Raw genomic sequence first — 26,313 nt, 5'->3', positions numbered from 1 at the left:
CCGAACTGAACCGTTTTTAATTAATATATATATATATATATTTATTTATTTAAAAAAAGAGTAAAACCGAATTTAAAGAACAAAACCGAATTTAAAATCGAATCGAACTGAACTATTTTTTAATTAAAAAAAATATAACATGGATTTTTTTTTAAAATGCCAAAATTGAATTTAAAACCGAACCGTGCGATTCGGTTCGGTTCGTATTGATCCACCCCTAGACTTTGTTGTATTTGCAATTCTTTAGAAATGTTGCTATACGGTTGGTTATTATTTCTAAAAATATTATATAATACAATTAATCTATTCTATATATTAATCTACACTGAAATGATAATTGCAATAAGAGATATATGAACCTAAAATTTTAGAAAGGAAAAAGTTTATCATATTATTAAATGAGTTGTTATGTTTGGCTATTTGCATGCATATTCTAATGTCAATTTCAATTAAATTTTCATATAGGAACACAACTAAGTAACATTAAATTATGAATTGATTATATTATTAACAATATTTTAATATCTCTCTTTATTTTGTTTGAAGTACTTTCAAAGAGAGAGGAAAAAAAAGATTTTTTTTTAAAAAAAAAAAAGTCAAACAGACATTTCCTTCCCTTTATCTATGTTGCTTCCCCTCCACTTCCCCACATTTCACACTCCAACTCTCTCTCTCTCTCTTTCCTCTGTATTTGCTTTGCTTTGCTTTTCTTCTCTCTCTCTCCCTTTTCTCTTTTTTGCTTTTTAATCTTCTCCATTTTGAGCCCACAAACTAACAAAGAAATCATTTCATTATTGTAGTTTCTTCCTTTCACTTACCAAAAACCTCCCCTCTGCCATTGCTCTTTTCTTTTTTCTCTTTTTCTTGCAGAGAAAGTTTCTGGGTTTGTTGTTTTTTTGTTGATTCTTTGATTTCGCCACAATTCTTCATCTGGGGTTTGGATTTTTTGTCTGAATTTTGTGTAATTCGTTGATATGGAGAAGGAATTCTTCATGAACGATGCTGGATGCAGTTTTTATGGGATGGAAATTCAACCTAATGAGCTGAATTCGAGTGGGTTGTTTAATCCCAATTGGGAAAATTCGATGGATCAGAGCGATCTCTTTGAGTCTACTTTGAGTTCGATTGTGTCTTCTCCGGCGAATTCTCACGTAATCGGCGGTGGCGGCGGTAGCGGTGGAGATAACTCGATGATGCGAGAATTGATCGGAAGGCTTGGGAGTATATGCAATTCTGGTGAGATTTCGCCTCATTCTTACATTGGTGGAACGAATAACAATAGTACGAACACTTCTTGTTACAATACGCCTTTGAATTCTCCTCCCAAGCTTAATTTATCGTCGATCATGGAGTCTCAGATCAGAGGGAATTTGATTCCCCATCATCAAAATCTGACCCCATTTTCAGCTGACCCTGGTTTTGCTGAAAGGGCTGCGAGATTTTCTTGTTTTGGGAACAGGAATCTTGGGGGATTGAATGGGCAATTGGGTTCTAATGAAACTCAAGAATTGAGTAACAGACCAATGGCTGGAGCTGGAGTGGAATCTGGAAAGCTTTCTAGAGTTTCAAGTAACAAATCCTTCAACATTGGTGGAATTGGATCTCAAATTGGGGTTCAGGAAGGTGACCAAAGCCCAGTTCAAAAGGGGAATTCAATGCCAATCCCTAACAAGAAAGTACTGAACAGGTTTTCGAGGTCTTCGACCCCCGAAAATGCCGGTGATTCGCGAGAAGGATCTTCGGTTTCCGAGCAGATTACAGTTGGGGAATTGGGTTTCAAAGGTAAAGCTGAAACCAACACTAGGAAAAGGAAATCAGTTCAAACTGGTCAAGCAAAAGATCTGAAGGTATATATTTAGAAATTTTGAGTCTATTGTTTATATTTCCTTTTCAAACTTCTGTATCTGTTGATGTAACAGAGTGGAAACTAAAATGGCAATGGCATATTCTTGTTTCAGGCTGCCGTAGAAAACCATGAATCAAATGGAAAGAAAATCAAGCCAGATGAAGTTATCAAGAAAGAGATTAATGCTGCAAAAGGGAAGGCAGAGGCAAAAGATGGCACAAAAACTTCAGGGGATGCAAATCAGAAACAAAACAATGATAATTCAAAGCCGCCTGAGCCTCCAAAGGATTATATCCATGTCAGAGCTAGAAGGGGTCAAGCTACAGATAGCCACAGTTTGGCTGAAAGAGTAAGCTAAAGCACAAATGCTTTGTATATTACTCCTTTTGCACTTCAATCTGATTTAAATGCTTACAATTGCTTTCTTTTGTTGTTGTTTGTGCAGGTCCGACGCGAGAAAATCAGCAAACGGATGAAGTTTCTTCAGGATCTCGTCCCCGGTTGCAATAAGGTGCTTGGAATTTACAATTCTGCAATCTAAGTTTGAAATTTCGTAGCCTAAAACATAGTTCTAACGTTTGAGTTGCATTTTTTACAACAGGTAACTGGGAAGGCAGTCATGCTTGATGAAATTATAAACTATGTTCAGTCTTTGCAGCGCCAAGTCGAGGTGATCACCAAATATTCAAAAGATCTGCCACATTCTGTAGGTGTATATATATATATATATATAGTTTTCTAAGTTGGGTTTGATTTGATGCAGTTTCTTTCAATGAAATTGGCAACTGTGAATCCAAGGATGGATTTTAATATGGAGACCCTTGTCCCAAAGGATGTGAGTGAAAAGCAGATCATCTTTTTTACTTCATAATCTTGTGGATCACTCTTGGAATTATAACTAACCTCGTGGGATGTGCTACATATATCAGATCTTCAAAGGTCCCGGTTTGTCACCGCATACGGTTTACCCTATGGATTCATCTGTGCCCCAATTTGCATATGATTATCAATCTACGCACATGCCTGCACTTCATAGCGGCGTTTCTAATGGGACAGAAAAGCAATTCTCAGTTGCCTCAGCAAGTGACGTGATGCAAAGAAATCTAAGCGGGCAAATGCCGGGCGGGTACAACGAAGTCGTGAATGGAATCCAAGTAAATTGCTAATCTGTTTCCTTAAAGTGATGAAACTAATCTCTCTTTACAGCACAGTCTAAAGATCATCTCTAAATTGATATACAGATTTCAAAGTTCTGGGAAGATGAACTCAACACTGTAGTTCAGATGGGTTATGGTCAAAACCAACTGCAGACTGCTAATGGTAAGATAAACCACAGAATTTGTAGCTAATTGGGTTTGATTAGATCACTAAACTGATATTTGAAGTTATTTTGGTTAAATCTCTGAACTGAATCCAAAATTTTATGCTGCAGATGAGATGAAAAGTGAATTGTAAAAGAATCAAGAACAAAAAACTGATGAATTCCATGGCGGCCCCCCCACAGCGAGAGAGGCTTTCTGTACATAGAGAGGGATTCCAGTTCCTTTTTAGTTTTTTTTTTTTTTTTTTTTTTTTTGGAGAAAATAGAAGAATTATTCCCTTTTTTCTTTTTGTTTCTTTCTGAAAATTATGTATCAGCCACTCATTCTTTTGGAGAATTCTTTCAAGAATTCCATTCTGTATAATGCTACAACTAATTGGCAGAAAAAAGGAAAAAAAAAACTAGTGGTGGCCTCAATTTTTATCAGACCACATTTATGCTTTCTGTATAGCCATTGTAAAAGTAGTGTTGGAAAAGATTGAAAAGTTCTGACATTGAATCCAACCCTTGTGTATTACATCTACTCATAAATCATAAATGTTATCATTGTTCCTTTCACACAAATCTCTCTCTCTCTCTCCCTGATCTTCTCTCTCATTTTGGTCCTGTTTTAGCCGTCACAATGTGGCCGGGCGGTAACCGAGTGTTTATTAGAGAGACAAACAGGTCACTGAATCAACATCCAACGGTTATTATGAGACAGACGGACAATTCTCTCTCTTCTTTTGTCTCAATGTGACACGTAACTTTTCACCATTGGATGTGAAGATTACCTAACAGTATATATAATTTTTCACTATGGAAGACGTACAAATTATCGAATCAACATCCAACGGTTATATAAAGCAGGTATCAACATCGAACGATATGACCCGGACTGGTTTGCAAAACAATGGGACATGATGAAGATGAGTTTTGAAAGAGTTGCTTTCAAGTATAGCTGGAAAAGGGTTTTGATTGAATGGAGGGACCCATTTTAGATGATATTATGTTAAGTTAAATCGCGTAACTTGTGGGGAAAATAGATTCTTACTTGAAACCAGCTGTTGTGTGGGGACGTTTTCAACTCTTAAGTCCAAAATAATCAAATCATAACACTATTTATAAATATAAATATATAAATATATTGAAAAAAGTTGTTCTCTTAACTGGAATCCAAAGCCACTTTGAATATTGTTATCTACCAAATCACAGCTAAAGACACCTTTTTTCCTCTTCAATGGAGCTTTCATTGCCCAGGTTGGCAGCAGTTAAAAGCTCTTAACTACTTCACAAACTAAAAGCAAAAGATTTATTTATTTATTTTATTTATTAATTAATTAAATGGGATTTATTTACTTAATAATAAAATGGATAAGTTGAAGAAGAAAGCAATATATATAGTGGGGGTTATGATGTAGATGGATATATACCCTTTCTTTTCTTTGTAGATATTTTACCTTTTTTTTCACCAAAGGGATTTGTCTCTTTTTTCCTTTTCCTACATGCTTCAAATACTTTCTTTGTCTCTCTTTACTTCTTTTATTTTTGGAAATGCACAAGGTAACTTCTATACTCACTCTTAAATCAATAATGTTGAACAAAATTGTCAACTTGAACATAGCTCGTTTGACTGTTAAAAATATATATTTTTTTTTTACTTAGATGACAGAGGTTTAAATCGTTGAACTCAAAACAAACAAATTTGTTCTAAAGAATATAGAAATCACAAAAATAATGAGCTAAGTTACGAGGGTAATATCTAAACTTTCAAGTTTGTGTTTAAAGTCTATGAAGTTTCAATTTTTTGTCTAGTAGATCTCTGATATTAATTTTTTGGATAAATATCAATTATATCCTTGAACTTTAGAGGTTGTATCAATTTAAACTTTAAACTAATAATTGTACAAATTTATACCGAACTTTTATAAATTATCCAAATAAAACATAATTGAGTGTTAAATTGATACATATGAATTTAAACAATCCCCAAAGTTTAGAGCATGAATTGATATTTATCCTTTTTTAAAAAAATAAAATAACTAATTCATTCAAAACAAAGTTGTATTTCAAGTTGAATGTTGTTAGATGATTTAATATTAAATTTATCTTCACCTATCAACTTAAGCTTTTGGGGAAATTAAAAAAAAAAAAACCCCGAATGAGTAAATAATTTATTAGACACAAAATTGAAAATTCAATAATCAATTGAATACCATATTGAAAGTCTCATTAGACACTTCTTAGAATTCATAAACCAATTAAATACAAATTCGAAAGTTCAAAGATTAATTGACTATTTTTTTTTTGGATAATTACAATGGGTAGCATTTTTAGGAATAATAACCAAGTGTGTAACATCATTTTAAAAAAATTGCAAATATAGACAAGTCTCTCAGTGATAGACTTCTATCGTTGATAGACTCTTACTAGTAATATAGTCTATCATTAATAGACTATATCACCGGTAATTCTTTTTACAACTCTTTTATATTTGCAATTCTTTTTATATTATGTTATATCTACTAATACTCCTGGTATAATATCTATATTTGCAACTGTCCTCTTTTTTTTTTTTTTTTTTTTTTTCTAAACTCAAAGGTCAAATAGACTCCACAAACTAGTAATTTAACCTAAATAAATAAATAAATAAATAATTGATCAAACAAGTAACAACCATTCAATTTTACTCTTTTTTCTTTTCTTTTCTTTTTTTGTCATCTCCCTTTTAATTAAAAGCCAAAATAGGCATAATTATAACGGTTAAAAAATTATTCCAGCTAAAGGCAGCAAACAAACATAAACAATCTCAAAGATAATTACAATTAGAATCATAATTGGGATTAGAAGTCAACAAGGAAAGATTTAGCAATTTAAACCAACAAATAAAAAAAAAAGAAAGTGAGTAAAGTCAATAAAAAAATCATTTTGATGCCTTCTAATTACTTCAGCCAAGATATTGTTAGGTTAATGATAGATTTTGAGTATCATATAGACAATGACATGAAATAAAAAAGGCTAATGGATTATTCTACTAACTTACACATTATTTGTAGGCAAAACATAATGAAGGTGAGTGATTGGATGTAATCTGTCTCTTCTTATTCTCCATAAGATTGGACTTTAACAAAATAATATTAAAAAGGGAGAAAAAGAAAACCTTTTTTAGTTTTATTTGGTCTCAACGTTTTAAAATGTTCATAAAATTTTGATGTTGGTTTCAATTTAGTTCATAAGTTTCAAAATTTTACAATTTTACCTTTGGGATTTGAATTTTGTTTATATTTAGTCCCTAGGTTTCAATATTTTACATTTTTAAGCTCGATTTTTCTTTAAATACTCAATTTCAATCATTGACGTCAATGTCTATTGATTAATTTAAATAATTATGAGGTAAAATTTTAAATTTAATTTTGAAAGTGATGAAAAATAGTGAATCTTAATTAATTATAATTCAGTTAATTATTTTAAATTTCTTAAGATACATTAACATTAAAGACGAAAAAATGAGTATTGAATAAAAACTCAAGATTAAAAATGTAAAATTTGAAATCTAGGGACCAAATTAAAACGAAACTCAAATGTCAAGGGTAAAATTGTAACATTTTGAAATTTAGGGACTAAATTGAAACAAAAAACATTATGAAACTTAAGGACCAAATAGAAATTAGATCCAAAAATTAGAATCAAAAGGTATTTTTTTCTTAATAAAAATAAAAAAATTATTTTTCAGGAATCAAATTGTAGAGATGAAACAATTTTGATATTATTATATGTTTTAAATTTTGAATAAGCTCAAGAAAAATATTTGAAAAATAGCACCCTTAAATCCTGATTTTGGTCCCTTAAAATGATTCATAATTATTTCATTTTAGTCCCTAATATTTCAAATATTTAACAAAAATATATATCCCGACTCATCTATGACTTCAAATATTTGTCCATTAAGATATTTTCTCAACAAACCATTGAACAAAATGCATGATCAATAAAAGAAATTACGGATAAATTGTAAAAACCACCTCTAAAGTATGGTTATAATTGCAATCATATCATCAAACTTTCAATTGTAAAAATTGAGCCCTTAAATTTATACAAATGTTAAAAATGGACCCTCAATCTTATATATAACTGTAGATTGTAACCATTCTATAAGTCTGAGGGTTCACTTTTTATCATTTGGGGATTTAATTTCTACAATTATGGTAAGTTTGAGGGTCCAATCTTTATAATTAAACGTCAGAGGATGTAATTACAACTACCATTATATATCAGGCGTGGTTTTAGCAAATCGTCAAAAAATTAATGATAGCAATTTTAAAAAGTGTCTTCATATAGAGTTCAAAGCCTAAAATAGAATGTTCGAGCATTTTAGCAAAAAAGAAAAAGGTCGTGTTCAAATAGATATTTTCGAAAAGAAACTATATATTCTTTTGGAGGTAAGTTTCTTGAGAACTAAAAGAAGATGGGATAAAAGGTTTGATAATTGCAAAGAGGGGCTAGAGAAAGCAAGTAAAGTTGATGGGATTATTATTGTTATTATTTGTGTGGAATGAATGCTTCACCTAACCATAATTGGAACAAAGACCCTTTTTTTTCACCTTTCAATTATATGTCTATTCCTTTCATTTAAAGAACTCATTTTACTTTGATTTGGAATCAAAATTTACCCTTTTTTTTTTTTGTTTGTTTTCATGGGGTTATTGCTTCAACTCCAAGCACTGTCCTTGAGGATGTAATCCACAACTCAAAACAACAAATGGGACATAGAAGCATAACGCGTAAACATTTCTCCTATTTCCTTCTTTCTTTTTCTTCTGTTGTGGGACAGTCAAGAATTGTGATAGCCAAACAGCCCCCTCATGAGAGAGAGTTTCTCTCTCTCTCTCAAACTTTACCTTTCCTTTTGGAGTTGTGTTATTTGAGGATCTGAAATAACGTGGCTGACGGTTTTACATTGTTAGATGTATGAGAGAAATTAAAAATTTTGGTGTGATCCTACGTTCAATGGTTAGTATGATTGGATAAACAAATTGCGATGGTTTAGCAAGTATGTTGAATAATAAGGATGTTTTTATACTGTTAGATATATGAGAGAAACAATTTTTTTTTTGTTTGATATGCATTTAGTAGTTAAGACTAGGCAAACATATTGTGGTAGCTACGTCAAATAATATTTTCTTATCCCTCCCGAGAGAGAGTTCTCTATCTCTTAGGGAATGCTTGAGGCAAGGAGTGAAGTTGTGAACTTTTGGGACCCACAATATAAGAAGTTAGTAAAACATAAATTTGATGTATTTTGGTGGTGAGACTCGTGAACTCCTTGGGCCAACCAACTAGGGATGACAAAATTCTCCGATCAAGGCGGGGAATCCCCAATTTGATCGAGTAAAGGGATCAAACTGGAGATTTAAATCGGGTCCTCGATTGGGGACGGGGTAAGAACGGAGAAGGGATCCCTGCCCCTGCCCTGGATTTTTATTTTATTGAAAGGAGATTTTAAAAAATAGAAAAAAAGAGAAATTATTTACACAAAGTAGCAAAATTTAATCAAGTTTATCATTGATACTATGTGATAGACGCTGATAGGAGTCTATCAATGTCTATCAATAATTTTTTGTTATTCCTGTTAATAGTTTGACATTTTTTAAATTTTTTCTAAAATATATATATGTATATATATATATATAAACTACTAAAATAGTAGCTTAAAAGCTACGGTTTTAGTTAGTGTTTTTTTTTTTTCTAATTTTAATTTTTTTAATATAATAAATTTAATTTCTATTAAATTTATAATAAAGACATTAAAATATTTTTTAATTATTAATTTAAACAAATATATGTAATACTAATACTAATATTTTAAATAAAATTTACAATTTCATTATAAATACTAAATTTAGTTAATTTTAAATAATAAAATAACAAAAACAAAAAATGAGAATTTTTCCTTCGGAGACCCGAATCTCCGAATGGGGATTCCCTGACCCCTAAAACGGGGAATGGGGCAGGGACGGGGATTGAAAATTCCCACGGAGACAGGGATGGGGAGTGCATCCCTGCCTCACCCCGTCCCGATCCTGGTACCATCCATACAATCAACAAGTGTAATTGTTTCCAACTCCTTATACCAAACACCTAAGTTTTGTATATCTAATCCATTCTTCCACTATGGAAAATTCATTGGATGGGCTGGAACCCTTCATCCAATGGAAACAGATCGTGTCGTATGGCAGCCATATTCAATAATTTTTTTTCACTCCATGACCAAACTGCCCTCTCTCTCTCTCTAAAACTTTACTCTCTCACTAACTAGGACCAAACAAAGTAAACAAACAGGCCCCCTCCCCCCTCTGAAACTTGCAGCTCTCTCTCTCTCACTATCAAATGGCTGGTATTGTCTCCCAATAGTCACTTTCAAATCCATTTCCATTTTTAAATTGTGATGGGTCCGTTGTTCCTACTCTCATACAGAGAGAGAAAATGGGCATTAAAGTATATGAAAGATTTCAGTTCCAATTGGGAGAAGATTAAAGGATGATGGATGGCTAGGGTTGAGAGGCCTACTTGTTTTTTTTATGTCTTTCAAAGTCTATTTCTTGAGTTTCAATGGTGTAGTAAGAATTGGTCCTTCTTTGTATAGAGAAAGAGAAAGAAAAATGGAAATGGTCCTCTTTAGAAATAGAAAAAAGGGACAAAGGCACAAGCATCTTGTTTTATGGTCTACATAGCATTAAATTAAATGGTCTGCTCTTATAGGGGGAAAAGAATTGCCAATGAACTATCTGGCTGTTTGGTTTCACAGACATTTCTCTGATCCTTCTGAACATTGCCTCCTATCCATTTGACAACAAAACCAAACAAATAAATGACAACAGCTCCATGTTCAAGACTTTTTTTTCCCTTTTCCTTTTCTTTCTTCTTCCAAGAGGGAATATGGAATAATATAACAATGAAGGTGTAGATTTTCCAAAGTAAATGAACTAGGATGGATGACTGGCTCCTATTTTTATGCCCAAACTTCAAAACATTATCTGAAACCCTTTATTTTCACAAAACTATGTTATCTCTCTGCTTCCTTTGCTTTTTGGGGTCCATCATTATCCATTTTGTTTCAACACCACAAAATTTGGGATCCATTCATAACTGACCTATTGGCAGCCACACCTTGGGAAGAATATCTTTAACCTCTAATGGAGAGCAGAAAATTGCATGGTGAATAATGTAAGCAAGGTTTTTTGTACTTTTTTGTCAACAAGTTGACAATATATGTCAGAATGACATTGAATTTTGTAAATTTAAATACAAAATAAGAATCTTTTCTCAAGATTTCCCTCCTTGAATAAAATTATTATGTGATTTTTAATCAGCTAATATAAAAGAGAACAAAACGCAACAATTATCTATACAAGAACACATGTAAAAGTAAACGCAAAGAATTAACCCATGGAATTTTCTGTTTCTAAAGTTTGGTGGTAGGTTTTGACATTATTCATAATGTCACACATATTTCTCAAAACTAAGAGAGAAGAATTTGAAAGGGAGGGAAACGATAAAAGAATTCTACAATTCATTTCACTCTTATGAACTTCCACAATGTGAATTTGAAATACAAACAATAAAGGGAACTATCATGCAGTTCTCCTCATAATCAGTTAATGCGAACACCAAGAAAGAGTGTTACATTGAACAACTATATATAATTGGAGAATTTACGGGTGACATGTATATGGTCGCACTACCATAATCTTTTCATCCTATTATATGTTGCATCTATCATATCCAGTGAACCAGGATGGTTCTGAGAGTTTAGGTAGCTCACCATCTTCGCCATTGTAGAATGGCTCAAATTCCTCTCTCCAACGCTGATCATGGGAATCATCTATGTCGTATTTGGCTTTGCTAATTTCATCGTCGTAAGCAGGTCGTATAGCTTCCTTTGGTAAACGAGAATCTGCGATGAGAGCATTGAGTGTGCTGATTTCCTTTTCATGTTTTTGCTTCAATTTATCAATCTGTTTGTAGGCCTTCTCGACTTCTTGCTCAGCTTCAATTGCTCGCATCTGCAGACATCATTAATTTAGTTAACAATATGTTAGTTGAGATATATACTAATTAAAAGGAACAATAAAATCAGGCACAAAAACACCCCCATTTTCATTCAATATAGGATAGCTTGGTGCAGAAAAAATACAGAAGATATACAATAAACATATCTTTTCTGAAAATAGCCAACTATAAAAGAGAAGTTCAAGATTTATATACAATGTTCCAGTTGCATGAGATCAAGCAGGATCTACAATGTGCAGTCGGATAATAATGGTGCAAGTACTCACGGCAATATACTAAAACAAAGCAATATCAATTTACCTTCTCTAGAACTAAACAGGATATGTAAATCTTGCAAACAAACAAGTTTTTGAAATCAAGACTGTCTATTGAATCAAGTGATATGCGGGCAGTAATCTTTGTGCTGCCCCTTTCACTTGTTATAGCCATTTTATATTCAAACCAAAGTTCAGACAACCTTGGTTAATAACCCCCAAAACAAATAGCATTAACCAACCTTTTTTAGTTTAACACGTGGGGATGGAGATTGAACCCCTGACCAATTTGGTCTAGGATGAGTCATGCTCAAGTTGGCATATTAACGATTTTTCCCATTAGAAGTTCCATTTTTTGCATTCCATTTTTTGCACCGACTTAGGACCAGGCCATGAACACTCGAGTATATTATAAATCATCAAGTGATTTTATGTTCAACTCAAAGTTGGACGACCTTAGTATTACTCCAAAGAAAACAATACTAGCTTTTCCATTAAATGTTTCATTTTTAACATCAACAACTTCAGAGCCATGCCTGTCAAACCTGTGTTTGCATACTATGGAATAAAAGAATGCAAACCGATAAGTGATAGCTATCATGAGAATGCATCAATATCATTTTTTAACTGACCTGAGCAGCAGCAACTCCCTCCTCTGCTTCTTTGAGCCGCACAAGCAATTCACCTGCAGCCTGCACAGCTTCAGCAGTATCTCTCAATTGAGCTTGAAGTCCCTTGTTCTCATCTCTTAGATAGCGCCTTTCTCGCTCTCTTTCAACTTTAAGTGCTGAAATTTCAGCAGCAAGGGCATTTATAAACTTGGACTCTGCTCCCTTCACTCCTGCTCTGGAAGCTGCCTTTTTTACATCCCCAATTCCATCCTGTATCTTTCTATGTCTTAAAAGCAATTGCATGTGCTTTTCTTCCAAGTCTGCATACTGTTCCAGCAACCGTGCATGACCTGCCATAGCCATTTGCATAGCTTCCTCCAGCTCTTCAGCACATTTCTTCTCAGCTTCAAACTCTCGTTTTCTTTTATCTGCTAACAACCTGCTCGCTTCAAGTTCACTTCTGAGTTCTTCTGAAAGAGAGATCCATTTGCTCTCCTCCTCGGTCCAACGAGCTCTCTCCTGTTCATGTTTCTCCTCAGCACTCTCTTCTGTTGATTCGGGAATTGCACCAAGAGGTGGAGCACTACTAGGCTCAGAATAAGTCAATTGTAAAGGAGAGTTTCGCAAGGATGTGGAAGGTGAATCGATGTAATATTGCAGCTGACTTCTTAAATCCTGAATCTCCTCCATTAGCACTTCTCTCTCACCCAAGTCATAGAAATTCCTGTAACTTTGCAATTCATCTTGAACTTTTTTCAACTCCATTCGTGTCTGTAGGACTTCAGGGTGATTCTCATATTTTTCCTTCAATATCTGTACATACCAAAGTTAGAGATGATATAATCTCAGTGGAAAAATCTCTAGATAGAAAAACTCAGACCTTATGCTCATGCGTGAGTGACACCAGTTCCTCCTCCATGAATTCCTCAGTTGGTAAAACACCGTCCATGAGGCTCTCAAGGCGAAGAATTTTGTCCTCTCTGGCTTGCCCAAGCACAGCATTGCATTCTCTCTCATGCTTATACTGTTGTACCTGTGAAAGTGGCCAAGCAAAGTCAAGCTAAATCAAGAGACCCTGGCAAGCAGGTATAGGGGATTAAACAGGCAAATCCTGAAGGAACATACCAAACGGTTGAGTTGACTTATATCAAATGCTTGCTTGTTGCAGTATTCTTCAAGGGCCATTTCTCTTCTGATAGCCCCAGCAAGAACTTTCTCAACTGCCTGCAGAAGAACAAGAAGTATTTAGCAACATATACTACACCAAGCAGCTGGAAAATGTAGAATTCAACTTGACATACTTTAGGAACTTGTATCCTGGATTTCTCGGCAGAGTCTGTACCATCCACAGGTACTAATTGCAGATCTGAACTGCTGTCCTCCTCTCTAACCTCCAGCTGCTTTCTAATTTTGCAACTAGTGCACATAACAAGGTTTTCACCAGCAGCCTCATCATCGCAAGATGTTTGCACGGCAACATCAATTTTGTTTATTGGCACATTAACCTTTTCTGCAGGTTTATATGAAAATCTGAATGAAGACCTTCGCAATGCTGAACTCTGACGACAACTATCAATAATTTCAAGCCCATTGCGGATGCTTGCAGCCAATTGTTCTGTTGTTACACCAGTATTCTTACTCTGAGTAGAAAACAGGGATAATGCATTAGCGGAGCTCCTTTTTAAGGACTTCTCACATGATTTTTGCAGACAATGTAAGCCCAGCTTAGTCTCAGCCTGAAGATCTTTCTGTGAAGCAGACAACATCGTTGAAGTCCTCAAGCTTTTCCTGCTTTCACAAATTCTAGGTGAAACGCTTGGAGTAGGGGATTTGAGAATTGGAGACACATCACAAGGAACTATGCTGAGGCCTGGAGGAGAAACACAACTAATAATCCCATTTGAGAAATTGTTGAGCGTATCTAATTCGCACTTGGTAGCCTGAGATCCACCGAGAGGTTCAGAGGATGTACACAAGTGGCCATCTCCTGAAGTTTTTAGTTCACTTTTCACTCTCTCCATTGAAGACCTCATAATACTATTACCCGAAGGTTCACCTATGAGAATTTGGTCACACGAGTCTGTTGCCATTTGACTTTCTACTTCAAGGTTATGGTTTGGCACATCGGCAACAGAACATACTGGGGTTTCGTAAACAGGCTCTTCTGTTGAACCAACAATCATAACCTCATCTTGTGCAGATGTTTCCTCTTCCATATTTACATCTATATCATCAGAGATTTCCTTTCGACATTCACTTCCAGAAGCACACGGCTGAAACTTAGTTAACTCATTTCCTTCTAAGGCAATTGAGGAACCTGATTTAACCGTTCCAGCTTCCTTTCCTTCACTAGCATCTGAACCTGTATTTTGTTTGTCCAGTTGATCACAGAGCTTCTCAACAGCTTCCTCATCAATTTCCATTTCTTCATCACCATCATCATCCACATGAGGTAATGCAATGGGACGACTTATGCTAGACTTCAGTAGATTTAAACTCCTACGGATCCATGCTGCAGAGTGACCTCCATTTGTGTCACTTAAACTATTTCCATTTGACTTTAGTCGGTGTAGTTCATCCTGTTAAACATCTTAGTTTAGTCATATTCACAACTCAAAGAAGTACAAACATTACATGAAAAATTGCTAAACACTAAAAACAAAAACTGTACCCTGAGCTGCCGTATAACTTCACGCAAGTGATTCACATCATCTTGCATAACTTCATTAACAATAGCTTTGTTTTTTATAGCTTTGGCACGCTGGGCAAACCTCAAGGTGCTAAAACTTTCACTCTTGCAGCTGCAAAAACAACCCACGTAATTTTCATTTCAAGAAGAAAAAAGTACCGTCAAAGCAAGAGGAACCCTGCAATATTATATTAACCTTTGTGATGGAGAAATGGCACAAACCATCGCTAATTTTGCATTTCCCCCGAGAGATTCTTGCAATAAAAAAGTGAGCCTGGAGTCTCTGTACGGGATGTGCCTTTGCTTTCCAGATTGAGAAATCTCGGCAAGAATATTAATAAGATTCCTGTACCACAATCGTTTTCTCAATAAAATAGGAAAAGAGGACTTTCTTCAAGGGACGTCCTTATGAGATGTAGTCAAAACTGTATTAAAAAAATAATTTCCTTTATACGGCTAAAATTTGTATACACTTTCTAAATTATCCGGCAGCATCAATTTTTGTCAAATTCCAGCAGCAATGTTGTTTCTAACATTTAGTTCCCCATTATCAATACATGAAACTAGAAATAAAATATTGTCAGATTGTAAGCTCACGGAAAATCAAAACAGTAAAACATGCAGCGGGGTATGAACGAGCCTTCTGATAAATAATTAGCCAATTAATTAACATTACAAATTAAATGAAGAAAAAAATATTGGAAAGATCACTGCTTAAATGAGATCTGAAATATCTCCCACTAGTTTTCACAGGTTACCCGAGTTGTGAGAGTGATCTGTTGATATTGCCTGCTTCCTTCAAGCGCTCTCCAGCTGCACCAGTTAGCTTCTGCCTCTCAGAACCAGCTAAATCAACAAGATTTATTCTACTTGTTTTAAAGCTACTTAAACCATCTGCCAGTCTCTGCACAATATAAAATGATTGTGAGTCTAAATTTTACAAGTACCAGTCCTTGAACATAGAAACGTAATACCATGCATTTCCATCCTGAACAAACTGGACTATCTGTAATCCGATCTACAAATTCATTGCCATTTTCCAACAATGCCCACAGCTGTTACATACCCCTCTCATATACTTCTTTTTTCTTTTTTTCACTCTAAATCCAATAATACCATATTACAAGGTACTAGCAACATTCTTTTAGCATTACCTTGGATCGAGATTCAACAACACAGGTAAAAACAGTATGTGACCGTGAACTCTCAGAATTAACACTTGTTGCACCAGTCCGCCTGTTTGATAAACCCTGCATAATTATTTGGAGATTATAAAGATGATGTTCAAAACTGTATCCAAGTTATTTTAAAAGGTTAACCGTGAAAAGGAAGAACAATGGTGACCAGGAACTACTAAAGCCAAAATTTCACTATATTGTGATGACAAGTCTTCATGGTTTAGAAAGTATATGACACGGTCTCTAAAATCAAGACTACAAAGTGTCAAACATTTTTTCATCTTTATTAAGGTTTCCCCTTTCCATGCTTTAGTAATAGGAACTAATCTCAATTAACAAAGTCCAAAACTTGATTATTAATTTAAATTTATGATTCCAATTGCATACTGAATCAAATTCCACTGATCTACAAAATTACAATATTCAAAATATGAAGGATAGAATATAAATTATATACGGACATTTTGGACAATTGCAACTACTTTTTTTTAGTACAATAACTGCGGAGATGGGGATCGAACCTTCAACCTCTAGGGAAGAAAGTCACGCCAATTACCATTGAACTAAGCTCACTTTGGCAACAATTGCTACTACTTGACCCCTAATACTTAAAAAGTGAAATAGAGTTCTTATATCATAGATCTCTGTACTTGGTAGTTGGTAATTACTTTAACATGCTCCCTCGACTTAAGCTGTCAATATGCATCCAATATTAGTTACCATTGTGAATGCCACATAGAAAGAGAAAATAATCAAATCAATTCCAATCCAATGTATAGGAGGCAAGTTACATTGATCCATAGCAAACAGAATAATTAGCATTTTATGTGAATAATTGCTAAATACAGGTTGTATAAAGCCTAAAACCGATCACATAAAGAGCTTATGGATGAAATATATCATGATGAAATCAAAGAGTTCCAATTAAAATAACAATATTTTAATAAAATCAATATAAAAAATGTTATCCTTAACCATGACAAAAAAAGAATATAGAATATCCATAACATTTCTATTTCAACTATTCCGTAAATATATATATATTGCTTGGTTGAGGTCCACTTAGATGCACATTTTAGCAGGAAGAGGAAGATAAAAACCTTCATTAAAAGCCGAGTAACATCTGCCATTGTGGATACGCACTCCTCAGTTAAATTTTCAACATAAACACCAGATTTTACATCTTCTCTAATCTGTGAGATAAATTCAACAGAAGACCAAATTAGTTTCTCGTATAACAGGAAATAGAACAAGAACAACACTTTGTTCTCTATTTTTCTATTTTATTATTTTGGGGGGGAGGAGAGAGAGAGAGAGAGGCAATAGGCAATATGAATAACCTGGAGGTTTTTCTGATTTGGATCCAATAGATCAGTGATTTGTTCATTGTAAATCTGCAACAAAGTTTTTCCAGTGAATTGAAATGAATTCATAGATAAAATATGTAGATCATTCTGTAGAAGGCAACTGTTGTCCAACCTCGAGAAAAGAACAGTGACACTGATACTTGAGTAACTTGTCAGCATGCTTCACTTCTTCCTGCAATTTTAATCAAAGACTAAATAATGTGCATCTTCAAGAATCCAAGAACTATAACTTTTAAACCCACCTCGTTTATACGAGCAAAGAGACGTTCAAAAACACGGGGAGTCAAGCCTTTTTGTTCGCTTAATAAATTGTCATCTGACAAAGCATTGGCTGGACCCCACATGGTATATGTCTTTCCGCTTCCCGTCTGGTTCAATTAGTACATAGGCATTTAGGATACAAAATAAACATCACAAAAGTCAAGAAACAGAAAGGCAGATGAAGAGATACAACATACTTGCCCATATGCAAATACAGAACTGTTGAAACCTGCCATACAATTTTCAACAAGAGGCTCTCCTACAAGCTGGAAGATATCAAGCTGAAAACAGAATAGAAAAAAATTAAATTTTCACCCTACCATATTGTCCGATTTCATCAAAGAGCAAGCTAGAACAGAGTTCACTAAAGATCATGCCTGTGTTGCCTCTGTGTCAGCAACAGCATCAAAAGTAAAGGTTTGTCCATTAATTGACAAAGAATCACCGGTAACGTTCTGTACTATATTATCCCCTTCATCTCTGTCCTTGCACGGTGGCCTCATGCGCACTACCACCTAAAAATCACAGATAATTTATACTTGGCAAAAATTTCAAAGCTGAGCTTGGAAGCTAGAGCAATAAATCCTCTTAAATTGAGAGTACACTATCTCTAACCCTCATCTGAGCTAACATAATATAGAATATTTTCTCAAGACAAGCCACAAATAAACGATAGCATTAGAACCACAGTTCAACCTTCAAGTTTTCAGTAACACAACGCGTGTCTGACATCCAAAAGATATACGAACTGAACAAGAAACAGAGTCATTCCCACCTAATAGCTAACTAAAGCTACACAAAACACCAGTCCATCCACTTAGCTAAGTATAACAAAATTACAGCAGTCCATCCATGATCCACTGACATAACTTCACTGAATCTGAAAACTTACACTGTCACTTCTTAGTTCTCCACCCAAATTAAGACAAAAAAAAAAAAAAAGGAACGAAAACATCCAGAATTACAACACGTAATGTACCTTCACACCAGAATCAGACAAACCAGGGATGGAATTCTCAGGAACAGTCTCCATGCTGAGCTTCCGTTTAAGTGGATTAGAAGACGGAGGCCTAGGTGGAAGCGGGCTCTTCAACTTAGCCGGCGAGGGTTTGGAATCCGGAACCATGGAGTTCGGATCTGAAGGGGGAGCATTCTCTTTAGATGACTTGGGTTTCCGAGGGGGTCTACCCTTGATTCCGGCGCTAGGGCTAGGCGAAGTAGAAGGTGGATCGGCGACATGGGTATCTCGCAAGATAGCGTTTCTTGGGTGCATAAAGTGCTTCATTGAAGAGAAATGGGAAATTCACAGAGAGAAGGAAAGAAGGAAAGAAGAGTGAAGATTTTGAGGAAGACGAAGACAAGGGAGCGAGAGAGAAGGGAAGAAGAGAGAGAATTAGCCGTTAGAGAAGAGAGAGAGAGAGAGAGGGAAGAAATTTGAAATGATAGAGAAGATGTAAAGGGACTTTTATTATAAGAATAGAGGAAGAGCGAGAATGAAGGTTTTTTTTTTTTTTTTTTAATGAATTTTTGCGGGGTTTGGATCTGGAGCTTTTTCGTTGATTCGGGTCGACCCGGCTCGTTTCATGAGTCCATTGGTCATTGGTCCACTTGTTTTGTCTTTTTCTTCCCTTCCATATTATATTTGTTTTGTTATTTTTACGACTTTTAAGCCAGATACTATTTGGCAGTTAGTTTTTAGTTTTTAGTTTTTAGTTTTTTTAAATTAAACTTTTAGTTTTTAGTTTTTTTAAATTAAACATTCTTTTTGCTTTTCAATTACTTGTTTTGTTATCTATCTTTTTTATTAATGTTATAAAAAATCAAGTCAAATTTTAAAAATTAAAAAAATGGTTTTTTAAATTTTGAAATTATGTAAATTAAGGTACAAAATTGAAAGAAAATATATTTAATTTTAACAAACCAAATTAGATATAAAACGAGACTTTCATTTTTTGTTTTTTGTTTTTTCTTAAATGAATATTAAGTCTATTTTATTTCATTTTCTTACATTTACATTTTATCAAGTACCAGAGTTGAATTTTTTTGCCAAATTTCAATAATAAAAAAGTTTTAAAAACTACTTTTCTTTTTATGATGTGGTAGGATTAGCATAATTATGATATCTTAGTTAAATCATTAATTGATTATGATTATGATCAGTTTTCTTGATTGATTAGGACTATGATCGGTTCCTTAGTTTATTAGGATTATGGTTAGGATTAGTTTATTTCATTAATTAGGATTAGAATTAATTTGTTTTTCAATCCACTATAAATAGAGAGAATGTCTCCTTATTTTGATAACTTTTAATTCTTTTGAATAAAATTCTCTCTTGATACTCATCATTTGATATCAAAGCATCAAAATCTATTCGGCATGATGGAGGGAAATAAACCCTCCACGGTAGAAACTTCCCAAAACAAAGAGGTGGAGACACCCACCATCTTATCGAAGACTACAATCAACTGCTTGCAATCGGTTGAATGTTCTATTGATGATGAGATTATCAGAGAAATTTTCTCTTTAGTTGGATCAATTATATGGCAGAAAAAACTTCAAGGTAGGGATATTCAAAAAATCCGATGACCCAAAAAATCGATCAACCAAACCCAACCCATGTGGTTTGGGTTGGGTTATCAACTCATTTGGGTTGGGTTGGGTTGAGTTCAAATAAATGAAAATTTTATAGGTTGGGTTGGTTCATGGGTTCACCTAATATAACCCAAACCAACCCTAACCGACCCAAATTTATTATTAACTTAAAAATATATTTTTTCTATTACTTATAACACAATTATTTATACATATATTGATTTTAGTTTTATTTAATTTTAATATTTTTTTTAATAATTTATTATTCAACAACTCTTAAAAGTAGTTTATTTACACTTTAAAAAGAAAAATTTTACTATGTAAATTGAAATTAAGTTGTTAATCTTAATTCAATATATTAAATTTTTTTAGATTTTAAAATATGTACGTTTTGCTTCTTTTTAAAACAAAAAATAAATGTCCCGATTAACTCGAACCAATCCAACCCAAATATTTCATGGTTGGGTTAGGTTGGATTCATTAATTAATAAAGGTTATTTGGGTTGAAGAAATTTACAACCCGAATAATTGGGTTGGGTCTAGAAAGTCTTTCAACCCAATCCAACTCAACCCATGATGTAACGACTCTAGTTTTCTACTTATTTCTAGTCGCTACTTCATGCATGTATAGGCTTAACCGTACATTTTTTCTCTAAACAATTAAATTAAAGAGCCGAATTTTTATTTAATAATGCTCGAACGAGCAAAGGTAAATAAATAAATAATAATGATAAACTAAAACAAAAATTAAAAAAAATAATAAAAAAAAATTACCGATTGGGGTACCCCTAAACTCAACTTTAAAATGAAAAACAATTAAATAGTCAAAAAATAAAATTAATGAATATAGCATGAGAGTTTAAAACATCTAACTCCTAAACCAGACTCCAAAACATGACACTAAATGCGGAAGCAGTAAGTTGCCTAATGGCCAAGTCACGGATCTCACGGATCTCACGGATCTCTCTTGTCATGCATCGGTCTATCATTACTCTTACCTGAAAAATAGGAAAAGAAAAGTGTGTCAGTGATCTGTTAGTTTTTCATTGGACCAAAGTACACGAGGGCATCATAGGCATAGGCATAAGGGGCAAACCCGAAGGTCACAGGCATAAACATAAGTGGTGATCCCAAAAATGACACCGTACAGGTGTGGGCCCGAAGGCTCACAACATGCAATGTGCATAGCCCAATGGTAACACTAACAGTCATTAAAATCTCATATGGACATAAGCATGCAATCATGAATTCTGACACTAACAATCATTAAAATCTCAGACAGACGTAAGCATGCATTCAAGGTCATGAATCAACATCAAACTTTACCACAATTTCCCATACATCCAACTTTATCACAATTACCCATACATCAAACATTATCACCATCTACTCATACATCAAACTTTACCACAGTCTACTCATACATCAAACTTCAGCACAATTACCCATACATCAAACTTTATCACAATTTACTCATACATACAGTGACATAAAAAAAAATTCCTTCTGACCAGCAGGCTTATCAAGATCCTAGGGCAAAACCGGCAGTAAACCGCTTACCTCAGGATAACGAACTGCCTCAAAACAAACTCTTACTCCGCTTGGAAACTTCCTTTACCGCCACACGTTCCTGAAACCAACCACAAATTTCATGGATGAAAGTTAGCTTAGGCTCAAGAATTCCAAATGACGATGGGCTGTCAAAACGAAACTTACCCCAACAGACATATTGGACAGAACCACCGTGATCCAACGGTAACCAGAACCTAAGACTGACGGACGACGCTTGGGATTTAGACCGGCGGCTGGCGGACGGAGAGAACGATGCAGCAGAGAGAGAGAGAGAGACGCAGCTCTGAGTCGCGACTTTAGCTCGTCGTTCGTCGCTTCGGGTCGACGGACAGGGAAGAAAAAAATGACTGGCGAGCGTAGCTTGGTCGACAGCGACGACTAGCACGACTCCTCGCGCGGCTGGAAGCAAGAGGTTGGCTAGAAAAAGAAGAGAAGAAGAAAACCCTAGAGGAGGCGGTGACTGGTACAGTGAAAGGAAACGTGGGGGCTGGAAGGAGGAAGAAGAAGAGAGGAAAAAAAAAAGAAAGAAAAACAATTTTCCCCCCTTTTTTTTTCTTTTGCACGCAGCCCGAGGTTCCCCAACTCTCATTTATAACCCTAATTCCCCTTCTCCTTTTCCTTAATTAACTATTAACTCTTCTCTTTTTTTTTTTTTACTAAATAAATGTATAAATCTTTGGGGTGTCACATGAGCACCCATACTTCAAGGTTTAGTAAACCTCACCCAAAGAGTTAAGAATTATCCAATAAAGAAGATGAGGAAGAATAGAATAGGGAGTGAGACTAGGGATGTCCATTTACCCCATGGGGTTGGGACCCTGCGGGGACTCGGGCGGAGAATCCCTGATTAGATAGAGAATGGGGGAGGGAGCGGAGATAATTTTTTCCCTGTTAGCTAAACAGGGACGGGGACGGAGATTATATTCCCCGTCCCTGTCTCCGATCCCATCCCCGCCCCGCCCCGATGAATATATTACATAATTATATTTATATAATAATAATTACTTATTATTCTTCTTCTTATTATTATTATCATTATTGTTATTATTATATCTATATACTTTTTACAACAATTGTGGTATAGAAAGCTAGTTATTTTCTAATTTTCATTTCAACATTTTCGTACTTTAATACATTTCTAAATTGTTTTAACATTTAAGATTTTCTACCTTAAGCCATAAATGTTATAATATTTAAATTTTAACTTTTAGAAATTATAGGATTAAATTATATTTTTACACATATAATATTATTATTTTATAATATTTTATTTAAATGAAAAATTTGTTGGAAATAACTCATTTAATATATATGTAATTTTATTTGGTCGAGAACAAACAAAATTGCTAAAAATGAATATATTAAAAAAAAACAAACGGAAAAATTTTCCTTGCGGGGAACTCGATCCCCGTGAATTCCCCACTAGGAATCCTCGCTCTAATCCCTGCGGGGAATTTCACGGGGATGGGGAATGAAATAGGGGAAGGGGATGGGAAGGAAAAACCTTCCTCGTCCCCGCCCTACCCGTTGGGCATCTCTAAGTGGGACATGGACAGAAGAGCTCGCAGACCACAATTTCAAAAGGGGAATACAACGACTATAAAACTAATTTCAAATTGGAGCTTGCGCTAATCAAATAAAAAAGGAAATCAATTTCAAAAATGGAGGAAAGTGACCCGACCCGACCCACGAATATCACTAGAACATAAGAGATGTTGAAATCAAAGTCGTTGGAAAGGTAGAAGAAGAAAATACCTACAGACAAACTTATTTGAAGAAGCTTGAAAACCTAATTCAAGTCGATTGCAAAGCAACGTGGGAGATGACATGTTTGGAAAAAAATGTAGGTATCTTGGTGAAATCACCGACAAGACTGAGGTAGCTGAACTAACAAATCCAGAAAGAAGAAGATGAAGAAGAAGATTGTGTGAGTGACAAAGGAAATCATTAAAGGCTAGTTGACATCTCATTCACAGTCATTCACGAGAGAGAAGAAGATAAAGCAATACAAGGCGAATTATTTTATGATTTTTTCACCCATATTCCTTTTACCGAATCGACCCATTACCCATACTTTTTTAACCTAAAACAACCCCAAAACCAATTCCAATTTAGAGCCCATTTCCTTTTATTAAAGCTTTCTGATCAATCCATACTCAAAACCACTACAATACATATGGCCCAACCTAAGTCAAATTTACTTTAAACTTTGAAACTAAGATTTTCTTAGACTTAGTTATGCTAGCAATGGATTCCTCGAGTAACATAATTCTTGGATTAATTCACGATGATTTTATTGAAAAATTTATTCCATTTCAAAAGACAAATCTTGGCTCAACTTATGCAATTTACATGTTATTGATATTAATTGTTCAAGAGTTGTTTACATTCAAGCAGCTTACCTTTTTATTCATACCTTCATTTTCTTTTTAAACACAAGGACAAGTATTTTTCGGAGGGATAGTAATGTGGCAGGATTAGAGTAACTTAGAGTATCTTGGTCAAATATTTGATTTATGAAAATTAAAATTAATTTTCTTGACTAATTAGGATTATAAGTAGTTTCTTTGGTTTATTAGGATTAGGATTAGAATTAGTTTCTTTTATTAATTAGAATTAGAATTGGTTGCTTTTCAATTCTCGATAAATAGAGAGATTGTCTCCTTGTTTTGATAACTTTTGATTCATTTGAATAAATTTTCTCCTAATATCCATCGTTTTAGTTTTTAAAATTTAACTGAATTTTCTAAAACATTGACAAGAAATAGAGAAATACATTTAAAGGTGGAATGGATGTTACTCAAGGGCTATTTGGGATGTTGAGATAAGATATGGTATAGAGTTCATATGTTTGTGGAGTCTATATATTGTCACGTTCATATGTTTATATTTTAGGTATTTGAGGTATTAAGTTAAGTTCATATATCAGAGATATCCGGTATAATTTTTTCTGACACAAATAATTTATTATTTTTATGGCAATTATTTTTGTTTGAAAACTTTTTTATTCAATAGTTCTTACGACTTTTTTAATAAATTATGGATTGCACGATATATATATTTTGTTGAAGTTTTGGAGTCTACGATTTACTTCTAAATCATGCATTTCAAACCTTTTTAATTTAAGCAATTATTTTACAAACTTGTACATATAGTTATATTGAATTTATTGGACCGAAACAAATATAGATTTATAATGTGAGTGAAATATCCTCGAAATGTAATTAAACTATAATGATCCTATTAATGTTGTATTACATTAACGACATGAAAAATATATACCAATGATCACATTCTTCGACCTAATTATATGATACAAAAAAACTACATGTCCCACAAATAGTCAAGTGCACACACATAAATATATCACATAAACGTCCATCAAAATCATAGATATATTCGACAATTTTCTTTTGCCTCCTGAACTCCAATTTATAATCTTTTTGACATGATACAATTTATATTTGAATGAACTTCGAAAAATATTTTTCAAGAAGTTATTTTCATTAAAGCACTTTTCGATAAAAAAGTGTTTGAAGCAAAAATATTATGTGTTTAATACCCTTTTCCAAGAATGTTCTTGTATACAAATCTCTTTGTTTGTTATACGTTAAAAGTGTTCATATTAATGTCAAATTACTATAAAAATGACTATAAAATACTATGAACTAATAATTCAAGATGACTGTTGTCGAAGGTCATCGAAATTGACCATCAATAGTGGTATCGAATGTGGCTAGAGCTGATTACCAAAATGGTAATGAGAGTCAATAATGATGAAAACTAAAATTGAGCGTGGGTGGTGATGAGATAGATGAAATTGTTAACAAAATACAAGATTTCTCTCCCAGATAATGATTAAATTTAATAAATACACATCCTCACCTCTTAATTTTCAAAAACTAAAAATAAAAAATCCAAGAAATCAGCCGATGAGCTTGTGTCGTTAACGTTAGATGTTTCTGTATCTACTACTTGACTTCTCATTTGGTAACAAATCCTTTTTGTTTTATGTTTTCTAAGTTCATGCTTAATATTTTCCCCCTGATTTTCTCGCTGTTTCTTCTTTAGAAAGGCATTTGAAATCTTGGTCCAAGTCCCAAAATAAAAATCATTTAGATTAACTTCGCATGCCAAGCTTCGAATTATGTTTTGAAAAATGTCTTATTTGGGAATAAACAAATATGAGTTCTTAAAACAATAAAATAAAAATAGGAAGACCCATCAGACAGGACCTAAAAACTAAAGACAAAATATGGATAAAAAGTAAATACGTACAGAAACAACAAAATGTACAACAATTTTTTGACTCCTTACACCAAGAAGTTCGTTGCCCAAAACACTTATCTCTCTACATGCTTATATATGAATGTATACCATTGATCAGGAAATACCAGGTCCACATCTAAATGTAAATTTAACTTGGAAGTTCTTCTCTTCAACCGGTATATTGTTTTAGAGTTTCAAAGACTTTATTCAATCATTAACAAAAGCCCATGTACCTCAACAATTGCAGCAAATTGAATATTGAACAAGTCTCAAAACCATGAATAAAAGAAAGCAGGGTAAAATA

The 26,313-nt window shown here is 34.0% G+C and overlaps 2 protein-coding genes across 3 annotated transcripts; one reads left to right on the top strand and one right to left on the bottom strand.

Annotated features, from left to right (window-relative positions):
• The first annotated feature begins 647 nt into the window (after positions 1 to 647).
• Positions 648 to 3,731, top strand: LOC120092307 (transcription factor bHLH62-like). Its single transcript, XM_039050505.2, has 8 exons — positions 648 to 1,847; positions 1,959 to 2,195; positions 2,292 to 2,357; positions 2,448 to 2,516; positions 2,610 to 2,681; positions 2,776 to 3,000; positions 3,088 to 3,166; positions 3,279 to 3,731. The coding sequence occupies exons 1-8, from the start codon at positions 975 to 977 to the stop codon at positions 3,299 to 3,301; spliced, it is 1,644 nt and encodes a 547-aa protein (XP_038906433.1). The 5' UTR covers positions 648 to 974; the 3' UTR covers positions 3,302 to 3,731.
• A 6,963-nt stretch (positions 3,732 to 10,694) lies between these two features.
• Positions 10,695 to 22,308, bottom strand: LOC120084815 (kinesin-like protein KIN-12B). 2 transcript variants are annotated; one of them, XM_039040640.2, is made up of 17 exons: positions 21,885 to 22,308; positions 21,729 to 21,798; positions 17,954 to 18,091; positions 17,774 to 17,857; positions 17,558 to 17,683; positions 17,428 to 17,487; positions 17,289 to 17,342; positions 17,049 to 17,141; positions 15,925 to 16,020; positions 15,529 to 15,674; positions 14,967 to 15,116; positions 14,753 to 14,882; positions 13,383 to 14,660; positions 13,207 to 13,305; positions 12,962 to 13,114; positions 12,103 to 12,894; positions 10,695 to 11,209 (listed from the first exon to the last, which is right to left on the bottom strand). In XM_039040640.2, exons 3-17 carry the CDS (start codon positions 18,077 to 18,079, stop codon positions 10,907 to 10,909), a joined length of 3,690 nt encoding a protein of 1,229 aa, XP_038896568.1. In that variant the 5' UTR covers positions 18,080 to 18,091; positions 21,729 to 21,798; positions 21,885 to 22,308; the 3' UTR covers positions 10,695 to 10,906. The 2 variants fall into 2 exon arrangements, with proteins under 2 accessions (XP_038896568.1, XP_038896563.1); XM_039040635.2 differs by lacking the exons at positions 21,729 to 21,798; positions 21,885 to 22,308 and adding an exon at positions 18,556 to 19,065.
• Between the last annotated feature and the right edge of the window lie 4,005 nt (positions 22,309 to 26,313).

This window comes from Benincasa hispida, chromosome 1, assembly GCF_027475165.1.
Source record: "Benincasa hispida cultivar pf3 chromosome 1, pf3_genome.v1.1, whole genome shotgun sequence".
Classification (NCBI taxonomy): domain Eukaryota; kingdom Viridiplantae; phylum Streptophyta; class Magnoliopsida; order Cucurbitales; family Cucurbitaceae; genus Benincasa; species Benincasa hispida.
The sequence above is the reverse complement of the archived record's forward strand: the minus strand, read 5'-3'. Positions and strand labels throughout refer to the sequence as shown.